The sequence below is a fragment of the Manihot esculenta genome, chromosome 9 (assembly GCF_001659605.2).
Source record: "Manihot esculenta cultivar AM560-2 chromosome 9, M.esculenta_v8, whole genome shotgun sequence".
NCBI lineage: Eukaryota > Viridiplantae > Streptophyta > Magnoliopsida > Malpighiales > Euphorbiaceae > Manihot > Manihot esculenta.
The window spans coordinates 34,402,683-34,424,068 of NC_035169.2; the positions used below are offsets into that span (position 1 = coordinate 34,402,683).

The 21,386-nt window shown below is 34.5% G+C and overlaps 1 protein-coding gene across 2 annotated transcripts in view; it reads left to right on the forward strand.

Moving 5' to 3' along the window:
- LOC110623031 (protein ILITYHIA) overlaps window positions 1–21,178 on the forward strand; it is a 33,899-nt gene extending 12,721 nt beyond the window's left edge. Inside the window, exons 23-60 of one of the 2 annotated variants that reach the window (XM_021767855.2) lie at window positions 2,431–2,595; window positions 2,750–2,926; window positions 4,578–4,700; window positions 4,856–4,936; window positions 5,016–5,132; window positions 5,324–5,496; window positions 6,222–6,299; window positions 6,388–6,535; window positions 7,335–7,457; window positions 7,547–7,603; window positions 7,685–7,795; window positions 7,910–8,101; window positions 8,208–8,381; window positions 8,624–8,734; window positions 8,817–8,886; window positions 8,964–9,042; window positions 9,419–9,521; window positions 9,602–9,772; window positions 9,894–10,016; window positions 10,097–10,210; window positions 10,573–10,679; window positions 10,758–10,809; window positions 10,891–10,997; window positions 11,095–11,154; window positions 11,233–11,347; window positions 11,523–11,633; window positions 11,733–11,870; window positions 11,940–12,062; window positions 12,208–12,279; window positions 13,962–14,074; window positions 17,463–17,621; window positions 17,823–17,919; window positions 17,992–18,174; window positions 18,837–19,031; window positions 19,112–19,291; window positions 19,400–19,532; window positions 19,716–19,794; window positions 20,623–21,178. In XM_021767855.2, coding sequence (XP_021623547.1) covers window positions 2,431–2,595; window positions 2,750–2,926; window positions 4,578–4,700; window positions 4,856–4,936; window positions 5,016–5,132; window positions 5,324–5,496; window positions 6,222–6,299; window positions 6,388–6,535; window positions 7,335–7,457; window positions 7,547–7,603; window positions 7,685–7,795; window positions 7,910–8,101; window positions 8,208–8,381; window positions 8,624–8,734; window positions 8,817–8,886; window positions 8,964–9,042; window positions 9,419–9,521; window positions 9,602–9,772; window positions 9,894–10,016; window positions 10,097–10,210; window positions 10,573–10,679; window positions 10,758–10,809; window positions 10,891–10,997; window positions 11,095–11,154; window positions 11,233–11,347; window positions 11,523–11,633; window positions 11,733–11,870; window positions 11,940–12,062; window positions 12,208–12,279; window positions 13,962–14,074; window positions 17,463–17,621; window positions 17,823–17,919; window positions 17,992–18,174; window positions 18,837–19,031; window positions 19,112–19,291; window positions 19,400–19,532; window positions 19,716–19,794; window positions 20,623–20,665 — 4,557 coding nt within the window. In that variant the 3' untranslated portion in view covers window positions 20,666–21,178. Of the gene's footprint in view, window positions 1–2,430; window positions 2,596–2,749; window positions 2,927–4,577; window positions 4,701–4,855; window positions 4,937–5,015; window positions 5,133–5,323; window positions 5,497–6,221; window positions 6,300–6,387; window positions 6,536–7,334; window positions 7,458–7,546; window positions 7,604–7,684; window positions 7,796–7,909; window positions 8,102–8,207; window positions 8,382–8,623; window positions 8,735–8,816; window positions 8,887–8,963; window positions 9,043–9,418; window positions 9,522–9,601; window positions 9,773–9,893; window positions 10,017–10,096; window positions 10,211–10,572; window positions 10,680–10,757; window positions 10,810–10,890; window positions 10,998–11,094; window positions 11,155–11,232; window positions 11,348–11,522; window positions 11,634–11,732; window positions 11,871–11,939; window positions 12,063–12,207; window positions 12,280–13,961; window positions 14,075–17,462; window positions 17,622–17,822; window positions 17,920–17,991; window positions 18,175–18,836; window positions 19,032–19,111; window positions 19,292–19,399; window positions 19,533–19,715; window positions 19,795–20,622 lie in introns of those variants that run through there. The other variant, XR_002489218.2, reaches the window with a different exon arrangement.
- Window positions 21,179–21,386: the final 208 nt, after the last annotated feature.

A 21,386-nucleotide genomic window follows, 5' to 3' on the forward strand; every position in this document is an offset into this window, starting at 1 on the left:
AAATTAAAATAAAATAATTAAATTTAGATATTAAATTTCAAATAATATGACGCAAAAAATATGTAATTAATTTGATAAATTATACACTTTTAAATCTTAATAAACTAAAAAAGAGCTTAATTTCAAAATAAAAATTATAACTTTAATTTTAATTTTTTAGAAATTTTAAAAAATATATAAAATTAAAATAATTTCTGCATAGTATTTTAATTATTTTCAGAAATGTGACTAATTTAATTTTATAGAAATTAAAAAATAAAATATATTTTGCACATTATTTTAACTCTTTTTTAGGAACGTGGCTACTTTTAAATTTTGCACGAATTAAAAATTAAAATAATTTATACATATTAATTTAACTTTTTCCATAAATGTGACTAATTTTAATTTTATAGAAATTAAAAAATTATTGCACCTAAAATAATTGCAAAAAAATAAAATAACATATCTGCAAAATATACTGCAGGTGCAGAAATATGGCTAATTTTTAATTTTTCAGAATTTAAAAAATAAAAATAAATAATTAAATTAAGATATTAAATTCCTAATAATAATAGAGATATAAAAAAAATTATATTCAAACTAAATACAAAAATTAAGAAGAGAAGGTAAAGTTAGAATTTAGGATGTGTAATTGAATATAAAATGGTTATTTATTGGTTAACCAACAAAATCAATATAAAACTATATAAATTGGATAAAATATCCAAATCAATCCAACATAACCATTTAACCAAGTTTATTGGTTTGGATTGGTTGGATTTCATGGATTGAACAATCCATGAACACCCCTAGAAAGAACATAGGAAAAGTTTGCTTGGTTTATGGTTCATGTTAAAGGAGTCAGCAAGTTGTCCTCCCCCACCACCCCCCACGCACCAAAAAAAAAAAGCTTAAAGCTATCATACATTTTGGAGATCAGAATGACATTCTCAATGATGTTTATCTTCCTCGTGGCCACCAAAGAAACCAGTAAACTGTCAAGAACAAGACCTGAGAACAGAAAGTAGAGATGAGAAGAAGAAGAAACAGCAATGGGAAAAAGAAAAATAGATTCAGGTGAGAGGATTTAGATGGGAAAAGAATTAGCATAATTAGAGAGAAGAGTAACCTTGTCTAAATGATTTTCTTAGAATGACAAACACGTATATTAACTTCCCTTTTTGTACAAGCGCTGCTACACTGTAACTGCCCCCTAACAGATCTTAACTGCTTGAACTGACTTTAACTCAGTAGCTTTCCCTCCAAAACCATTCTCATCAGTTAAACTGCCACCAGATCACTTTCCTCCAAATTATCATCACGTGTGACATGACTACAGCTTCATGTCTTCACAACCCCTTCCTCTTCCTATAACATGTGACAGAATCATCTGGCCTTTTGATTTGTAATTGAACTGCAAACAAATTGAAAAATTGAAGTAAAATTAAGATTCAACATTCATAAGCAATTTCACGATTAACATGTAATTGACACTTTATATGCTCAATACTCCTGTTAGCTATTATCAACTTCGAGTCTAAAAGCCAGCTTAACCAGTGGCTTTGTTTTCCATCCTTCATTGCAGAACTTTGCTCTCAAAGTCTAATATCTCGGTGACTTCCTATAGATTATACAGAACGTACACATGTTTTAAGCCATCTCCTTTATAATATCTAAGGGAAAGAGGTTTAAATCTCCCTACCTGTTTTTTTACTCCATGGCCATGCAGTCTTTTACCAATGTTCTTTGTTATTGTCTGCCACAATATAGTGCGTAGGAAATGTGTTATGGCAAGGCCATAACTAGACAGAAAACAGAGGAAAGGGGAGAAGGAAATATGAAAAAAAAAGGCAGAAGGAAGAGAAGAAGGAGAAAGGAATGAGAGAAATGGAGAGAAAGGGAGACTTTAGAGAGGAGGAGAGTGGTTGTATTATTTCATTGATGAATCTTCTGTAGAAAATAACGCCATCTTCAACAATTACAATTCACACTAATTATCGTAACAGTTATTTTCTCATCTGACCGACTCACTGATTCACTGCTAATCAGCTAACTCAACCTAACAGACTATTGTTCCTTCTCTGCTAAGGTTCTGTTTGGGCTTAAGCTCAATTTCACAGTGGGCCTCACATCAAAGCAGCTCTGTGGTGTTGGTGATTAAGTGATGTCTTTTAACCAAGACGTGTGTCACATTTTGCCAAGACATGTTGTGCTCAGTGAATTCTCTCACTCAATGTAACTTTACTTTATGTCTTCATCACATTATTTCTCTTAGAGTTGCAAAAGGGAGTAAAGGTGCAGAAAGTGGGTGCCTGCCTCCTGTTTACATGAATTACGTTGTTCATTGGAATGAGACTGCCAGTTTTCCATTGTGTCATTAATTATTTCATTTTTTTGGTTCTTTCTCCATCTTAATAGATTCCATTCTTCTTTTTTTAATGTTTATAGTCGATAGCTGAAGCTGCAGAAGATGTATGGGATCGGTATGGATATGACTTCGGGACTGACTATTCTGGACTTTTCAAGGCCCTTTCTCATATTAATTACAATGTTCGCATGGCTGCTGCAGAGGCATTGGCTGCTGCTTTGGATGAAAACCCTGATTCTATCCAGGTTATTTTGAATCAATTGAGCTGTTTTAGACATGTTGTTTATTCCTCTCATGACAGCCCTCTACCACAATCTCCCACCCCATTGGATAAAAAGTTTTAGCTGTTTTTCTTTTTTTTTTTGGTAATCATGGTTTGATTTGATAATAAATTATCAGGAATCACTTTCCACTTTGTTTTCCTTGTACATTCGAGATGCTGCCTTCGGTGAGGATAATGCTGATGCTAGGTGGATAGGTAGGCAAGGGATAGCATTGGCTTTACACGCTGCTGCTGATGTTCTGAGAACAAAAGACCTTCCTGTTGTTATGACATTCCTCATATCACGAGCATTGGTAAGTATTTTCTATTTTGCTGTTCTTCAAATAAATAATTGTTTGCGAAGTCTTTTGATAGGATTCCTGGAAATGGATCTGATTATGGGACATTGGGATGGAAAATTTGAACCAATGGACATGGGTGGAATAATATTTTTCTTTTTTCAACCTATGGTTGTAAACACACAAGCTCATTTGGAGAGAACTGGAAAATCTCTTAAGTACTAAACAACTGTAAGAAAATCTGGTCATGTTTCCTTTATTAATCTGCTGAAATAAAGTACAAAAGAGGAGATAACCTCTCCTAAGAACTAGGAAAAATAAATAACATGGAATGAACATGGAGGATCACCCTCCTACAACTAAGGAAATGGAAATAACTGAAATACATCACAGCTAACAACTAATTATGTGGGGAACTTGGTAGTAACTAGAGAACGTGGCAGCAGCAGGAAAAATCTCAACAAACTCAACTGTGCTGCTTAGTCTTTTCCAGTTGTTCTAGTTGGTTTGCATCCCTCTCTTCCTTCCATGAGTAAACCTATTGTATATTTGCAATGGTCTGCTAACATCTGTCCAAACAGCAAAGTAGACTACCAGGATGGTTTTGCTTCACTCTACTGGATATTGAAGTCGTGGAATTGGTTTATAAATCTATGTTATAGTCCAGTAAAGTTGACATGTTGTAGACAATAAATTCTTCTCCAAATTATCCTTGCAGATTTAGTTGCTTGTTTACAGAAGGCATCTACGAACGCTAAATATTTGTTTGTTAGCATCTAAACAACATTATATGGGTTAATTTGACTCTTGCAACTGATTGTACATTGGGTCAAGGTTTAAAAGTCATGCCTTTCTCTAGAAAAAAAAATTATGTATTAGTATGTGTCTATATCCTGATTTTTTAAATGCTATTATCTGTAAACATGATGTTATTTGTATGGCCTAATGCATAATGTTGCTCCCCAAACCAGCTGGGACAATTTTTTGGCTTACCTGATCTTTTCTTTTGACCTAGTGCACCCTTGAATTTTTTTTTGATGTATTGCACCAATCCATTTTTATTTTTGTAACCAACAGACAGAATTTTCTTGATTTATCGATGAGTATCACGTGATATTTTCATTTTTTCTGCTATATGATCGTTTAAACGTGATAATATGTCCAATTATTCATTAAGGAGGTGAGCAAATTGTGGTTAACTGGTTGTTGGTTATAAAAACAAAAGTTTTAGGGTGCATTAGGTAAAAGGTAAAACTTAAAAGATCAGTAGTCTAGTTGGCTATTTTCCCAATTAGTTTAGGGGTGAATTTATGACATTATTTTTCTTGATGTTTTATTTCATCAGTAGGGATGGCTCTCTCCCGGTTGTTTTGGAATGATCCTTTCCCACAGTTCCACCCCATCTTGATTCTACAGCAATGTGATTGATAAAATTATAAAGTTATTTTTACTTTGTAATTTGTAATGCTTACTTGAACAGGGAGCAAAATGATGATGCTATAATTGCTTAGGTGGACACCACCATCTGGATTTTATTGCTTTGTTTGTTTGGAATATCGTCTTTGCCCTTCTGCCTAGCCAAATGTTTGTGCATAACATGTCTAGGTCCTTGTGAGAGAGTACTTGATGCACTGTTGCAAATTCACAAATGATTTTGGTTTTGTAGGCTGACCCTAATGCAGATGTTCGGGGAAGAATGATCAATGCTGGGATAATGATTATTGACAAGCATGGGAAAGAAAATGTTTCCTTGTTATTTCCAATATTTGAGAATTACTTAAACAAAAAGGTCTTACTTCGCTTTGAGAAAATTTTTCTTGCATTTCTTCTTTATTTTGCCTTTATAACTATTTATCATCTTTTCTGACTTAGATATACCATGGTATCATACATAAATATTGCTAACCCTTTATATTATTGGATGCTATCTTTCTTCTTATTTAGGCGTCAGATGAGGAAAAATATGATTTGGTTCGTGAGGGTGTAGTTATTTTCACTGGAGCTTTGGCAAAACACTTGGAGAAGGTTTGAATATTAAAAAAAATCTACATTTTTTAAAGTGCTTTTTGAATTCTTTTGAGCGGATGTGGTTACTTCATTGCAGGATGATCCAAAAGTTCATGCTGTGGTGGAGAAGTTGTTGGATGTGTTAAATACTCCATCAGAAGCCGTTCAGCGGGCAGTATCATCTTGTCTCTCTCCATTAATGCAATCAAAGAAAGTATGTTTCATAGATTTGGGTTTTGGGATTGTAGTAGTGTGTTTAATGTAGTTGAATACAATTACACTTGAGTAGTTATGTAATAAATCTGGATCCTATTATTTGAAAGAGTAAAAGGACAATAGTTATGAATGTTTGTTGTGCTTTTTCAAACTAAGAAATTTATTTTAATATAATATTTCTTGCATCAGGATGATGCAGCTGTACTTATTTCTAGACTGTTGGATCAACTAATGAAGAGTGACAAATATGGTGAACGCCGTGGAGCAGCTTTTGGACTTGCTGGAGTGGTTAAAGGATTTGGAATATCTTGCCTGAAGAATTATGGTATTATTGCTGCCTTGAGGGAAGGTCTTGTTGATAGGTATTATTTCCTTGATTATTCATTTTGGTACATCAGAAACTCTTAAAGGGGTACCAGAGATTGATTCTTGAACTATTAAGCAAGCACTTAAGCAGTGGGTATTGGGGTATTGGGCCAATGCTATTTAGCTCTCGTCTTGGTTCTAATGTGCTACGGGCTACGCTATCACCCACTGTTATCATGAATGTGCATGTTACAGTAGTATATTTCTGTTATCTTTTGGGGCCAATTTCTTGTAACATAAACAACTCTGGAACAATATCGAAAAATTGTAAATCCTTGGATATTACTTTCCTCCATATTATTTTACGTCTCTCTCTTCTCCATCTCACTCCTTCCACCATTAATTGGGCATTCAATACTCTATGTTGGACACGACTAAAGCACCTTAATCAATCCTCAACTTTTTTATCCCCATTGTGTGCTACATGGACTGCTAAACCATCTTAATTACCTCTCTCAGTTTATCCTCTACATGCACTCTCTTTCGTTTTGTGTTTGTAGATCCTTTCGTGTTTATGGATCCCTTTCTTTTATTCTTTTTTTGGACATATGCACTGGCTCCTTTTACTTCTAATAAGGTTCTTTTACATGTCACCATGAAAAAATGTGGTAGGGTCCCTCCTAATACAGAAATCGAATTGTCATCCCTGGTTGTGGACCTTCTTGTTTATGTTTGTAAAACTTATGGCATTGAATGAACTTGAATTTCTTTCAAATTTCAGGAATTCTGCAAAGTCTCGTGAGGGAGCTCTTCTGGCTTTTGAATGCTTTTGTGAAAAGCTTGGAAAATTGTTTGAACCGTACGTATTACATTACTGTGGTAAAAAATTATCTCTGTGTAGTATGAGTTTGTTTCAACTGATCTGTTTGTTTCCCCTTTTGGTCCAGGTATGTGATTCTAATATTACCACTACTTCTGGTTTCTTTCTCTGATCAAGTGGTTGCTGTTCGTGAAGCTGCTGAGTGTGCTGCTCGTGCAATGATGTCTCAACTTAGTGCGCAAGGGGTTAAGCTTGTTCTTCCATCACTTCTAAAGGTGCTTAATTTGTATTTTAAACTTTGGGCATTTTCATGTATGATATGTACGTTACTGGGTACTGAAATCATTGAACCTGTTTAAATTGCTATTTTGTGAAGATAAATTTATTACCCTTGTTAAAATACATAAGTTAGCAGTTTGGTGATTATAATTCGATTAATTATGCTGAGCCTATCACTTTTGCAAACAGTTGGAACCAAATGAATGATGCTATCCAATTACTATGGCTACCTTTCATGTCTGAATGTATACAGAATCTGTCAACTAATAGAAACACACTATATTGATCGCATACAACGATAAATCTATCTTTATGTACTAGCATTAATTCTTTCAATAATGAAATCAAAACAGTACTATTATCCTTTTACATATTACCCTTACATTAGCATATCTTTTACACAGTATTTATAATATTTTATTCTCCCTCCATTCCAAGAAGATAAGCTTATTGTTATTTTTGCATGGATTAAAAAAATATAGTTAAAATAGTTAAGGCAGTAAATCTATCTTTTAGAATATATCCTTCACTTGTATTGCTCAATCTTGAAACTAATAAATTTTACTTTTGCATATATAAATTGCCATCTCAAAAAGGAAACTGCCCTATAGTCTGGGACAGATAAAAGGAAAATAAGAGTATCTTTGTGGGATGGAGTGTTATTATTAGTTATTATTATTAAGATATAAAATTTCTTCTCTACTTTTCTGATACTATGAAAATTGTGTGGGGGAACTTCAGTCATCCCAGAGTGCTGAATTGACCATTATGTTTTATAAATGCATGTTTATTCAGGGCCTTGAGGATAAAGCCTGGCGGACAAAGCAGAGCAGTGTACAGCTTCTTGGTGCAATGGCTTACTGTGCTCCTCAGCAATTGTCACAGTGTCTCCCCACAATTGTGCCAAAACTGACAGAGGTTTCTCTAAATATAAACATATGCTTGGTAATTTAGCTTTTAAAATAAATGTAGATCCTCTCGACTGGAAATTTCTCTTGTAATTTCAGGTATTAACTGACACTCATCCCAAAGTCCAGTCAGCAGGACAAATGGCACTTCAGCAGGTTATATTGATCTTCTATTTTGTTTTGTATTGTCTGCTTTTACAATTAAGTTGTACATAATATTATTAGTGTGATTCTTAGGTTGGGAGTGTTATAAAGAATCCGGAAATATCTTCCCTTGTCCCTACACTTCTCATGGGCCTTACAGACCCCAATGACTATACCAAGTATTCCCTTGACATTCTCCTCCAGGTAAGCCTTTATTGATAAAAAGAAGGGAGGAAAGAAATTCTCATCCATATAAGGTTATGGATTTATTTATTAGTTGTTATCTTCATTTGTCATATGCTTTTCATTTCTTTGCAGACAACTTTTGTCAATTCCATTGATGCCCCTTCACTTGCACTCCTGGTACCAATAGTTCATAGAGGGCTAAGGGAGCGAAGTGCTGAAACTAAAAAGAAAGCTGCACAAATAGTTGGGAATATGTGTTCTTTAGTGACAGAACCAAAGGATATGATTCCTTATATAGGATTGCTTCTTCCTGAAGTAAAAAAGGTCCCTTTTTAACTATCATTTCACACGTTGATGAATGATGAATATGAATATGATTTGTCCTTTTATGACTTGCATTTACCATTGTTTTTGTGCTAAATAAAAACAGGTTCTTGTGGATCCAATTCCAGAAGTTCGATCTGTTGCAGCAAGGGCTATTGGTTCTCTTATAAGAGGAATGGGAGAAGAAAACTTCCCGGATCTTGTTCCATGGCTTTTTGATACATTGAAATCTGATAATAGTAATGTTGAGCGCTCCGGAGCTGCTCAAGGGTTGAGTGAGGTTATACTTCTTAAGATACTTTAGCTTTTGCTTTCCTTTCTTGGGAAATATATTTTTCTCCATTAACTGCGACAACTAGACCATATTTGATATCTAACAAAGTGTGTAAATTTGCAACTGCTATGATCATATTATAATTGTTATGCATCTAGGTTTCATGTGACCTTTCATTGGGAACTTCAGTTTTGAAATTCTCTTTTTTGCTTGTAATTGATAGAGTTTCTTTCTTGTCAATCCTCCAGGTTTTAGCTGCACTTGGAAAGGAGTACTTTGAGCTTGTACTTCCTGATATCATTCGAAACTGTTCTCATCAGAGGGCATCTGTTCGTGATGGATATTTGACACTTTTCAAGGTAAATACTTATATATATATATGCGGGGATTTTATCTGCAAGAGCCTTGTGTGATGAGTTTTCCTTTCGTGTATACTTGTAGTATTTGCCGAGGTCATTGGGTATCCAATTCCAGAACTATTTGCAGCAGGTGCTGCCTGCTATCTTGGATGGTGAGGTTCTGTCGGCTTTTGTTGTTAGTTGTTTTCTTAATGTATTTTTTGATTGGTGGCTGCTTATACCCTTACAGGTCTTGCTGATGAGAATGAATCTGTACGAGATGCAGCATTAGGTGCTGGACATGTTCTTGTTGAGCACTATGCAACAACGTAATACAATCTTTCAATATTTACTGTCCTTTTCTTTTGTTGGTAGTAGGTTCAAAATATACACTTTTCCGGGTGTTCTGCTATTGAAAATATATGGACATTGCTCTAAGGAAATCACATTTGAATTTGATGGGTGAAAGCAGACTTGTTCCCTTCTCTTAATCACTTGACTTGTATTGAACAACTTATGGATTCTTTAAAAAGTTGATTCTTGTCTTTCTAGTGGAGCATGGAGAAATTCTATTAAGACAACAAAATACAGTCTTCCAAAGCTTTGGATCTCTTCTGAATGTTTCTGAATATTTCCGGTTATTGCCAGGATAATGGAAATTTCTTCTGGTGAATTCTACTTTATTATCTTTCTTTTCATCCACAGGTCCTTGCCTCTTCTGCTTCCAGCTGTTGAGGATGGCATTTTTAATGATAATTGGCGTATCCGACAAAGCTCTGTTGAATTGTTAGGAGATCTCTTATTTAAGGTTTACACCACTTTACTTTTTTGTGTTTATATAAATATTCCCATCAACAGCCCTTTAAAGTTAATTGTTTCATTGTCTAGGTTGCTGGAACTTCTGGGAAAGCTTTGCTTGAGGGTGGTAGTGATGATGAAGGTGCTAGCACAGAAGCACATGGGCGTGCAATTATTGAGGTTTTAGGAAGAGATAAACGTAATGAAGTTCTTGCAGCACTGTATATGGTTAGGACTGATGTGAGCTTATCCGTGCGTCAGGTAGCGGCCACTTCATTTATTTATTAACAGATGTGAATGGATTTGAAATTTGCTTCTTGTACATTTGTTTGGTAAATGCAGCTAAGTTTGTCTCTTTCTCTCTCTCTTCCTGTCTATTCAGGCTGCCTTACATGTATGGAAAACTATTGTGGCAAATACTCCAAAGACTCTTAAAGAAATTATGCCAGTTTTGATGAATACCCTGATATCCTCTCTTGCTTCGTCGTCATCTGAAAGGCGGCAGGTTTGTGCCTCCATCCATCTTTGAAATTTTCTGATTTACTATTTACAAAGTTTACACCATTGAATTTGATTGTGATGTAGGTTGCTGGAAGGTCATTGGGTGAACTTGTTCGGAAGCTTGGTGAAAGAGTACTTCCTTTGATTATCCCGATCTTGTCCCAAGGGCTGAAGGATCCTGATGCTGGCAGAAGACAAGTAATAATTTTAATATGCAACTATAGTGCAGGATGCTAAGAATTTTTTTTTTTTTTTTTTTTTGAGTTTTGGATCTGTGTTATTGACATTAATCTTTAAGTTTCCTGGTTTAGAATAAACTGAATGTACATACACCCCTTTGTATTTTCTAATCTTAAATGGTGTGGGGTTTGGGTGAAGAAATGGCAAGTGCAAGGAAGTGTCGGTTATTATGTTTCATGGACGAGCTCATCCCCACATTGCCTTTTTTTTTGGGTGGGGGTGGGGGTGGGGGGTCTTGGCTTCATGTCATCAACATTAATAATATTAAACTGTATATATGCACACCTGCTTCCCAAGTTTAATATTAAATTGTGTGACAGGGTGTATGCATTGGTCTGAGTGAAGTAATGGCAAGTGCTGGGAAGAGTCAGTTATTAAGTTTCATGGACGAGCTCATCCCCACAATTAGGACAGCCCTCTGTGATAGGTAATATGAGTGTTCTACAAGTGTGTTTCTCCAAACTTTTTATGAGAAATTTCAATGTTTCTTAATTTCTGTCAACAGCTTTCCTGAGGTTCGTGAGTCTGCAGGCTTAGCATTCAGCACTCTGTACAAGGTACCAGTCTCTGGTTTCATTTGATTCTGTTTAAATATCAATTTACAAGGTGAACAGACTTAAAGCTGCCATATGATTCAGAGTGCTGGAATGCAAGCAATTGATGAAATTGTTCCAACGCTTCTGCATGCTCTGGAGGATGACGAAACCTCTGATACTGCTCTTGATGGCCTCAAACAAATTTTAAGGTAAAACTCATGGAAGATATGTATTGTCAAGTCTCTAATAGATAATCTTATACTTTTCCAAGTGCTACATTGCTGCCCTTTTGTTGGTCAATTTCAGTGTCAGGACAGCTGCTGTATTGCCTCACATTTTGCCCAAGCTGGTTCACCTTCCCCTCTCGTATGTATTCTCTCAACTGACTTGCTATGAACTCTCTCTCTAGCATGTGTATTTTATTGAAACTTGGCATGTGTGCAGTGCCTTCAATGCGCATGCTCTAGGGGCATTAGCAGATGTCGCAGGACCTGGGCTTAATGTTCATCTTGGTACTGTTCTCCCTGCATTACTATCTGCAATGGGTGGTGATGACAAGGTGGGCAACTAATATTCCAAACTCAACTGTTTTTATTTTATTAATTACATATCTTGCTTATATAAACTCAACGTCTCAATTTCCTGTTGGAATGAGTTTGTTTATCCTTTATATAGAATATCATCTTATGTGCTGTTTATTCTATTAGATTACCTACCATTTGTGGATCTTGCAGGATGTTCAAACTTTGGCAAAGGAGGCTGCAGAAACTGTGGTCTTGGTCATAGATGAGGATGGTGTTGAGTATTTGATTGCCGAGCTTCTTAAAGGTGTTGGAGATAGCACAGTATGTTCTCCAAGTTGTCCTTAGTGTTAAGGCTTTTATAACTTTTTTGGTTGTCTGTCTCTCTCATGCCTCACTATGGTTTTTGACCTCATGGTGTAGGCTTCTGTCAGGAGAAGTGCATCATATCTGATAGGTTACTTCTTCAAAAACAGCAAGTTATATTTGGTTGATGAAGCTCCAAACATGATGTCTACACTGATTGTTTTGCTAAGTGATACAGATTCTGCAACTGTTGCGGTAGCTATCGAACCTTGTTAAGGTTCCTCCCTAATTCTATATATGGTATTTAATGTTATGTTTTGATAGGTTGCTTGGGAAGCCTTATCAAGGGTTGTTAGCTCAGTTCCTAAGGAGGTACTTCCTTCTTATATAAAACTGGTGCGTGATGCTGTATCCACATCCAGAGATAAAGAGCGTAGGAAGAAGAAGGTTGGTGGTTGCAATTCTGCACGTTATCATAGAAATCATAATGTTTCTTTTATACACATCCCAGTAATGTGCATCTAAGATGTTCATTCGTTTTCCAACTTGTGATTGGTTAACTAACTAGGATCCTATTCTTATTAATTTGCAGGGAGGTCCAGTTGTAATTCCTGGTTTCTGTCTTCCAAAAGCTCTTCAGCCATTGCTTCCAATATTTCTCCAAGTATGCATTTCTCACATTATTATTAGGGAAAATTAGTTTTTAGACGTCTGGCATACTTAATCAATGTGTCCCTCTATTTTTTTAAAACTGAATTCTTTATTCTATAAGTTTTGTAACCGTCAAAATTAAAGGTTCCTTTGTTAAAATTGCCTTTAAGGAAGAATGAAATGGCTATAATGCCCTTGATTAACTTGAGAAATACCTTAAGCAACTTGGCACTCTCATCATCAATTTCTCAAACCCACTAGAAAAATTTGCACAACAGAACATTCTTTTAGGCATTTCGTCAAACAACAGACATGCACTTTAAGTATGGAGAAGTGGAGGCAATTCACAAAATTAGAAATCTCAAAGCAACTAAGAACTAACAAATCACTAAACTGGTTTTGGCTGGTACAAATGAAAATCCATAGTTTCTTGTACAAAGATGTTTCTTCCCTGGGATGCTCTGCGTATGAATGCTTTTCCAATATTTGAGAAGATTGATTCTTGAGTGAAGCTTTACTCTTATGAAAAGCACCTTAATGAATTAAAAGCCAGAAGCCAGATCATAGTTTTTAGGTACAAAGACCCAGAAGCCAATAAGGAATGGTGAGAAAGATAAAGAGAGAAACCTGGTGATACTAGGAGTGTGTGGTAGAGTTGCAAGCATCAAAGTGGTATTTACTTGGTATTTCATTTGTCCAATTTGACAACTCCTTCCATATCTTTGTGATTCCAATTTCTCTTCATCTAGTTCTAAAATGGAAATCACTTGATGTATAAATAAGTGTGAGTCTATGGGAAGTGATACAGGATGATAATGGAGGAAATGAGAATAAGGACAAAGCAAATCATCGAAGTCTATGTTAGGGAACCAGCGTTGGTTTGCTTATTACCTGTGTCCTTATATCTCTTACAAATCTATGGACTTTTTTTTATCCATCAACATACGAAGCTTATGGACTTGTTGATTTGAGTAAAGGTTGAAGAGTACAAGGGATGAGGTGTGGTTGGTTTTGTTGCAAAGAATGAGGATGCTGGTAAAATTGGAGAGGAGATATGAAGTTGATTAAAAGGTTGAAGGTGAGTGCTATAAGGGGTGTTCATAAAATTGGGAAAATGTTTGAGCATCCAGATGGAGGAGAGGTTGATTGCGGGTAGGAAGGATACAGGCTTAGGGGTGTGAAGTTCTTAGAATGATAGGAGAAAGGAAGAGAGGAGAGAGGCAAAACACAAAATACTAAATTTTTATTAACTTGTGTTATTTCCGTATAATAGAACTTCAGATTTGTAATGGAAGGTACATGAGTACATGGAATGCTATCAATAGATCATAACTCACTTCTATTTTAACATTTTAAACTCAATTTTTTGCCCATGCCATTTTAATTAGAACTATTTCAAGCACTTGCTAGCAAGCTTTATACATTTTATTTTCTCATCTCCTCATTTCTGAATATATTCGAGATGTGGTTCATGAGTTTCTCTTTTTGCATTTCTGATTTTTTTATTAACTTATTATGACATATTTTAAATACAATTTAAAGTCCTTTGGTCCTTGATAATCCTATTATTAATTGTTCTACTTTTTTTTTCTTGTTTTATTTTGCTTTTCATTTTTTACTTTTGGCCTTGTGGGCGACAGAGAATTGTTGATTAAATGAGTAAGATCAGTTTCTAATATCTTGTTGCACTGTTAGGGCTTAATCAGTGGCTCTGCTGAGTTAAGAGAGCAGGCAGCATTGGGCCTTGGGGAGCTTATTGAAGTAACCAGTGAACAAGCACTGAAGGAATTTGTCATCCCAATCACAGGGTATGTAGCATTGACTTGTACGTTGTTTTTTTGGAATAGGGAAAAACAGAAGGAAAATTAGAGAGCAAAATATGAGAGGGAGAGTGGTAGGGATATAGATCGAAGAGCAATGGAGTATGGAGAAGTTTCTTCTAGAATATTACAGCTGGAACATGATCAGTTGGAAAGAATTATGGGCAGCGGGGAGAAAGCAAGGATGGCAGCTAAGGGAGCATGTACTAAGTAGCATATTTAAAGAAGCTGGAATAATGAGACGGAACACGGGGAGTAGCATTCTTATGTACGGTGTTATTGCTGGGCCAGGATTCTTTTTGAATATTTGGAAAACCATTTTATTTTATGTTAGTGTTATTATCATTTGGTTTTATACTGCAACTTCAAGAACTGGTAATGAAATAGTTCATTGCCAAATAAGTTACAGCCAAACGACGGTAACACTAATAATGGTTCTCTAAAGTTTCAAAGAGAATCCTAACTCGGCAATAATGCCGACTCAAGCGAATACTACTCAACATGTTCTTCTTGATTATTCCAGCTGCTTTGGATAGGCAACCGAGCACATCACCCTATCTGTACTCGTTTCTCTTCGTTGCGTGCTCCCAGATGCCAGTAATTCTCCCCAACTAATCCCTTTCCAGTTACCCAATTCAAGCTGTAACAGTCTGGAAGAAACTTCTCCATGCTCTATTGCTCTTCCATCCATCTCCCTATCAGAGGAAAGAAAAAAAATGTTATCTTCCCTCTCTTGTTTGGATGGGAGGAAAAAAGTAGGGAAAAGATTTTTTTACATTACAGTTTTGGTGTTGTATAGGCCAAATTATGATGGATAAATGAGTGAAATTTATGAATTTTTCTTATTTTTGCTCTCCAATCTGGAAATGGAAATTTTTGTATTCCTGAAGAAATTGAGTCTTTTCCTGCTCACTTTCTTTCCATTCCTCAAACAAGGTGAAATCAATCTCACCTTTTTTCTCATCCTTCGTTTCCTTCCTATATTTCCCTAGCTTCCAAACATATAAAGTTGTTTATACTCGAACTAAATGTTGATCTGAAATAAGGTTCTAGAAAACAATAATTGCATGAAAAATGGCCTAGTTGGCAAGTCTTAGTGGGGCTTTTTGCAAAATAAAGTTAAAAAAAAAAATATTTCCTAAATCCTAGTTTGCGGAAAAATTTTTTCCAAACCAGGGTAAATCAGGCCTTTACCGCATTTTATAAGTGCGGTAGTCTTTACCGCACTTATAAAATGCGGTAGAGAGTAAAATTATTTTTTTTTTTAAATAAAAAATTTCAACCGCACTTTTAAAGTGCGGTAGAATTTTTAATAATTTTTTAAAAAAATCTACCGCACTTTAAAAGTGCGGTAAAGGGATGAGTGATATAAAAAAATTTTTTTTAAAAAAAATAAAATTCTACCGCACTTCAAAAGTGCGGTAGAATTTTATTTAAATTTATTTTTAATAATTAAAATATTAGGTTGAAATGGAGACCACTGTACTTTACGCTTTACACATTACCGCACTTTTGAAGTGCGGTAATATGTAAAGTTTATTTAATTATATTTATTTATTTAATAAATATTATTTAAATTATTTAATATATATTTGAATCACCACGACGTGCATGCATGGTGCATGCATGGTGTTACGTATTACGTTACGTATTAATATAATTATATTAATTATATTAAATAATTAATATAATATATATTAAATAAATAAATATAATTAAATAAATTATATTTGGGACATCATTAGCATTATTTTTTTTATTTTATCATTTATAATTATATTGTTCTATTTTTATTACATTCTATAATTTTAATTATTTATATATTTTTTTAAATTTTTATGATTCTTAAATATTTAAATATTATTTATAAATATAATTTTAATAAAAATAATAAATTCTATGAATAAATAAAATATATGATATTATTTATAAAATAAATATAATTATGATATTATATTTAAATAAATATAATTATAATGTTATATATATAATTTTAATTATTAAAATAAATTTATATATGATTATTATTATATTAAATTTTAATTATATTAAAAAATATTTAAATAAATATAATTATATATAATTTATTTAATTATATTTATTTATTTAATATATATTATATTAATTATTTAATATAATTATATTAATACGTAACGTAATACGTAACACCATGCATGCACCATGCATGCACGTCGTGGTGATTCAAATATATATTAAATAATTTAAATAATATTTATTAAATAAATAAATATAATTAAATAAACTTTACACATTACCGCACTTCAAAAGTGCGGTAATGTGTAAAGCGTAAAGTACAGTGGTCTCCATTTCAATCTAATATTTTAATTATTAAAAATAAATTTAAATAAAATTCTACTGCACTTTTGAAGTGCGGTAGAATTTTATTTTTTTAAAAAAAATTTTTTTTATATCACTCATCCCTTTACCGCACTTTTAAAGTGCGGTAGATTTTTTTAAAAAATTATTAAAAATTCTACCGTACTTTTAAAGTGCGGTAGAAATTTTTTATTTAAAAAAAAAATAATTTTACTCTCTACCGCATTTTATAAGTGCGGTAAAGACTACCGCACTTATAAAATGCGGTAAAGGCCTGATTTACCCTGGTTTGGGAAAAATTTTTCCGCAAACTAGGATTTAGGAAATATTTTTTTTTTTAACTTTATTTTGCAAAAAGCCCGTCTTAGTGTTTCAGTGACGATTAAATTGATATTTGCTCTATTTTGAAGATATATTTCAATTCATGATTGTTAAGTGTTTTTCATCCTTTTTTGGGAGATCCCTCTTGGAGATCTGGTACTAGTTCTGTATCACTCTCTTTTACCTTTTCTTTTTAAGTGTGCATCGAACTGATAAATGTCATTTTTTCTATCAATTTAGTTGCAAAGATAGCTCAAGCATGAAACGTACTTCTTTGCTTATTTGTACCTAAGCCGGTTGTTTAGGAACAGATAGGAATATGATCACTAAGCATTAGTCTAAGGAATTTAAAAAAAAAAAAAAAAAACAAATTTAGAATATTGCATATAGATCATATTGAGCTACAACCTTGTACAAACACTGGATTAATAACTTTAAAGCATCGAGTATCTTGAGCATTAGATTTAGGTACGCCTTCCTCAAAAACAATTTATGCTGTCTTTCATTACTTCAATAATCTTCCTGAAAATTAATTCTTGTGGTGATGGTATCTCATGATTGTAGACTAATATGTAAACAGTTTTATATGCTTTTATTTGTGGCCTGTACATTTGAAGTAATTGTTGCAGATAGGCTGTCTTCAATGCAAATTTTGAAAGCTTATACCTAAGTACATTCCAATGTTCAATGGAATCTCTTACATGACCTTTAACTACAGGCCTCTTATCCGGATCATTGGTGATCGGTTCCCTTGGCAAGTGAAGAGTGCCATTTTATCTACATTAAGCATCATAATAAGGAAAGGCGGCTTGGCCCTGAAACCTTTTCTTCCGCAGCTTCAAACAACATTTATCAAGTGTCTACAAGATAATACAAGGTGTGCATTGAAACACAGAATTTATTTTTCTTTTTATCTATTGCGCATGTTAGCATGTATTGTTGACAGCGTGTTTTTATATTTTGAGTTCTGTTGTTGTTGGAAGATAACTATAATACTCATGCGGTGCTTAACTTTCCATTTTCAATTTTCATATAAACCACGGGGTTTGCATGTTTATGAGATGTTCTGTGCATGCAGGACGGTTCGTACAAGTGCTGCCCTTGCACTTGGGAAGCTTAGTGCACTCAGTACTAGGGTTGATCCTCTAGTCAGTGACCTCCTGTCCAGTCTGCAGGTAGCCCTTGTCATTTTGCTTATTTCACATTGATTTAATTTGATTGACATTGCTATTACTTTACTTTGTCAGGCATCAGATGGTGGTGTGAGGGAGGCCATCCTCATGGCTCTTAAAGGTGTCCTAAAGCATGCTGGGAAGAGTGTGAGCAATGCTGTCAAAATCCGTGTATATAGTCAATTGAATGATTTAGTTCATCATGATGATGACCAAGTTCGAATTTCTGCTGCTAGCATATTGGGTATCACGTCACAGGTCCGCTTTTAATGCTCTACAGTCTTGATTTTCCTTACATGCTGGCAGTTTCTGTATTTTCCTAGGGTTACATTTTAGAAGTTGGTGGAGATTGACTTGCTATTACCGCTGTAACTGTGATCATCATTACTAGTACTAGCCATGCTATTGGTTGGAAGCTTAGTCTGCATAAACTGGACATAGTCAAGTGTTTAGAGTTGGAACTGGTTGTCTCTATGCCAGACAAGCTCTAACATCCCGCCTAAATGGTGGGTGGGCTTGGCTTGGCTTGGGACAGTGGATGAAGTTCCCACATGGATTGTGCAAAACGTAGTCAAAATGGCTAAAATAACTTGGATTAACTAGTCTAGCCTAGTGGAGAAGTCCAAAAGTTATAATGGGCAGTTGGAGCTGGTTTGTTACAGAAGCTTTGTCAATGTGATTGTTGGCTGCCTCAAGGATGAATGGGCCTGCAAGAGAGCAAAACTACACCAAAACCAGTGGCCCTTCCCCCCAGTCCCAACCCAAAAAGAACCTAAAAAGTAAACAAACAAAAAAGAAAAAGATATGGTGTTTGTTTCACTCGCCTGGAGCTATGACAGCATTTAGTTCTTAAACATGTCATGTATGGATGAGGAACAGGTTTTACTTTTGCTCACCTTATTGAACTAATTATTTCACAGTACATGGAAGCTGCTCAGATTGTTGACCTGCTTCAGCAGCTCTCAAATTTGGCCTCTTCTCCAAGCTGGGTTTCTAGGCATGGCTCAGTACTTACCATCTCATCCTTGTTGAGGCACAATCCTTCGTCTGTTATTACTTCTGCAGAATTCCCATCTTTGGTAGACTGCCTTAAGAATGGGTTGCAAGATGAGAAGGTATTTGTAGTTCTGATGGTTCAATTTTATGCCCTTTTTATCCACCAGTTTCTGAAATCACAATTACTTCTGTAAATTAGTTCCCTCTTCGTGAAACCTCAACTAAGGCATTAGGAAGGCTGCTGCTTCATCAAATTGAAAGGGATCCTTCAAAAACCGCTGCATATGCAGATATTGTTTCATCTATTGTGTCAGCTTTGCATGATGACTCCAGTGAAGTCAGAAGAAGAGCATTATCTGCTTTAAAAACTGTTGCTAAAGTATGTATTTATTGCTTTGTATGTAATGGTGTAACGGTTAAAATGGTTTAATTCTCAAAATTCAGGGGAGAATGTCCAGCCACTTGAACATAGAAAATTTTATTGCAGGCAAGTCCTTCATCTATTATGGCCTATGTTCCTATTATTGGCTCTGCACTTGCTGAATGTTTGAAGGACAGCAGCACTCCTGTGAGGCTAGCAGCAGAAAGATGTGCCTTGCACACCTTCCAGTTGACAAAGGGTATTTTCTTCTTTGGATCTTTAGTTGACCTAATAATAAATTTCATACATTTTTTTCTCTATATCTTCCCTCATTTAGTTACTCCATTGCACTGAATCAGAGCAACCCCAACTTGGGGTTCTGTTCTTGCTTTTTTCTATTGGAAATTAGTGAAACCAGTGATCATCATTTTCTTGTTTTCAGGTGCAGAAAATGTTCAGTCTGCTCAAAAGTTTATCACGGGCTTGGACGCAAGACGACTTTCAAAGCTCCCTGAATATAGGTAATTTAATTGAAGATTTACTTTTGTTTTCGACATTGCTTGCTTTGAATTTCTGTAGCTATGTTGGAAATACCTATTCTATTTTACAGGCACAATGTACTTCTTTGTCTCCCATTAAAACATGTTATAATGCATAGCATGATATATACGTGGTGTTTTTATGATATGGATGAGATGTGCATTTTATCTGTGCCTGTATATGTTTGAATGATGCCATCTTATGTGGAATTTGACTACATAAACTTGTGCAGGAAAAAATTTCCAGATCAGCTTATACTTTGAATTTTCTCCTTCATATAATGATCTTAGCTGATGATCTTAATATAATAGCATCTGCCAGGGGCTTGTGGCACTGCTTTCTCCATCATTATGAAGATCATCTCCTAGTATATTCTATTCCTTTTCCTTTAAAGAAGAAGGGGGAAAAAAAAAAAGAACATACACATACTATTATAGCATATTTTGGGTCAGCCTTGGCGTTGCTTTTAGAGCTGCTGTTGAAAAAAATCACTTTCTTAAAACTACTATTTAGAAAATATTAAAAAAATAATTACAAATTATTTTTTGATGTAATTTAGTCATAAAAACACCAAAATAACAAAACAGTTTTTCCCAAACTGCTGTTTTCAACATCTAAAATGGTGCTTTTCAAAAAAGCACTTTAACCTCCCAAACTCAATGCCAAATGCTCCTTTTATGTCCATTCTCCTTTACTCCCCCATGTTCTTTGTTTGGACTAAATTTCCACATTTTTCGGTTTTGGTTTATCAGTCTCTGTAGTCACAATGTTTCTCATGTTTATGATGATTGCTGGTTGTGAAAATGCAGTGATGACAGTGAAGATAGCGAAGAAGAATCGACAAGTGGCTGAAAAGTTGGTTGCTGTTCCATTTTCACTTTTCGATTGTTCAACTGTGCAAAAATTACATTCAGAAGTTCACTGCCAATAGTTTTGCAGCATCTATATTTTTAGGGAGTGTATAGGCACATACACACACATCAGGAAACAGGTTCACCCAAATTTTCAAACTTGGGTTTCGTTTCAGTGCTTCTATAATGGTCACCGTTTTGAAAGAGGATCATATATATATAATATATATATATAACACTTTTGACTCTCGTTTATGTTAGCTTCCGCAACTATCATTAGAAAAATATGGAAAGGTTATTGCTACAAAGTTGTCTTTTGTTGTAACTTTTGTTCAAATTCAGTGGTACTTATTGTAACTTGGTCATTTGCATGATCAATTGGTTCCTCAAGCAGATAAATTTATGCTTTTATTTGTTAAACAAAAAAAAAGTCTCTGCGGATCTGTTTAGCATTGCCATGGTGAAAATAATACCTTAAATATTATTAAAGTATTATAATTATTTTCATGTCAAATTTGAGTTGTTTTAATCATTGGATTTCCAAAATAAGAAATTAGTTTTTTTCAACATTTTCTCAAAATCCAGGTATTAGCCTCAAAGGCAGGAGGCTCTGTTATTAAAGCCAGTGGGTTTTAAGGAAAATGTTGGAATTGGGACTGGCTAACTGCTTGGTCAATGGATGCTTAAGATGTGGGCAAATTCCTTATCTGTGTTGTGTGCTT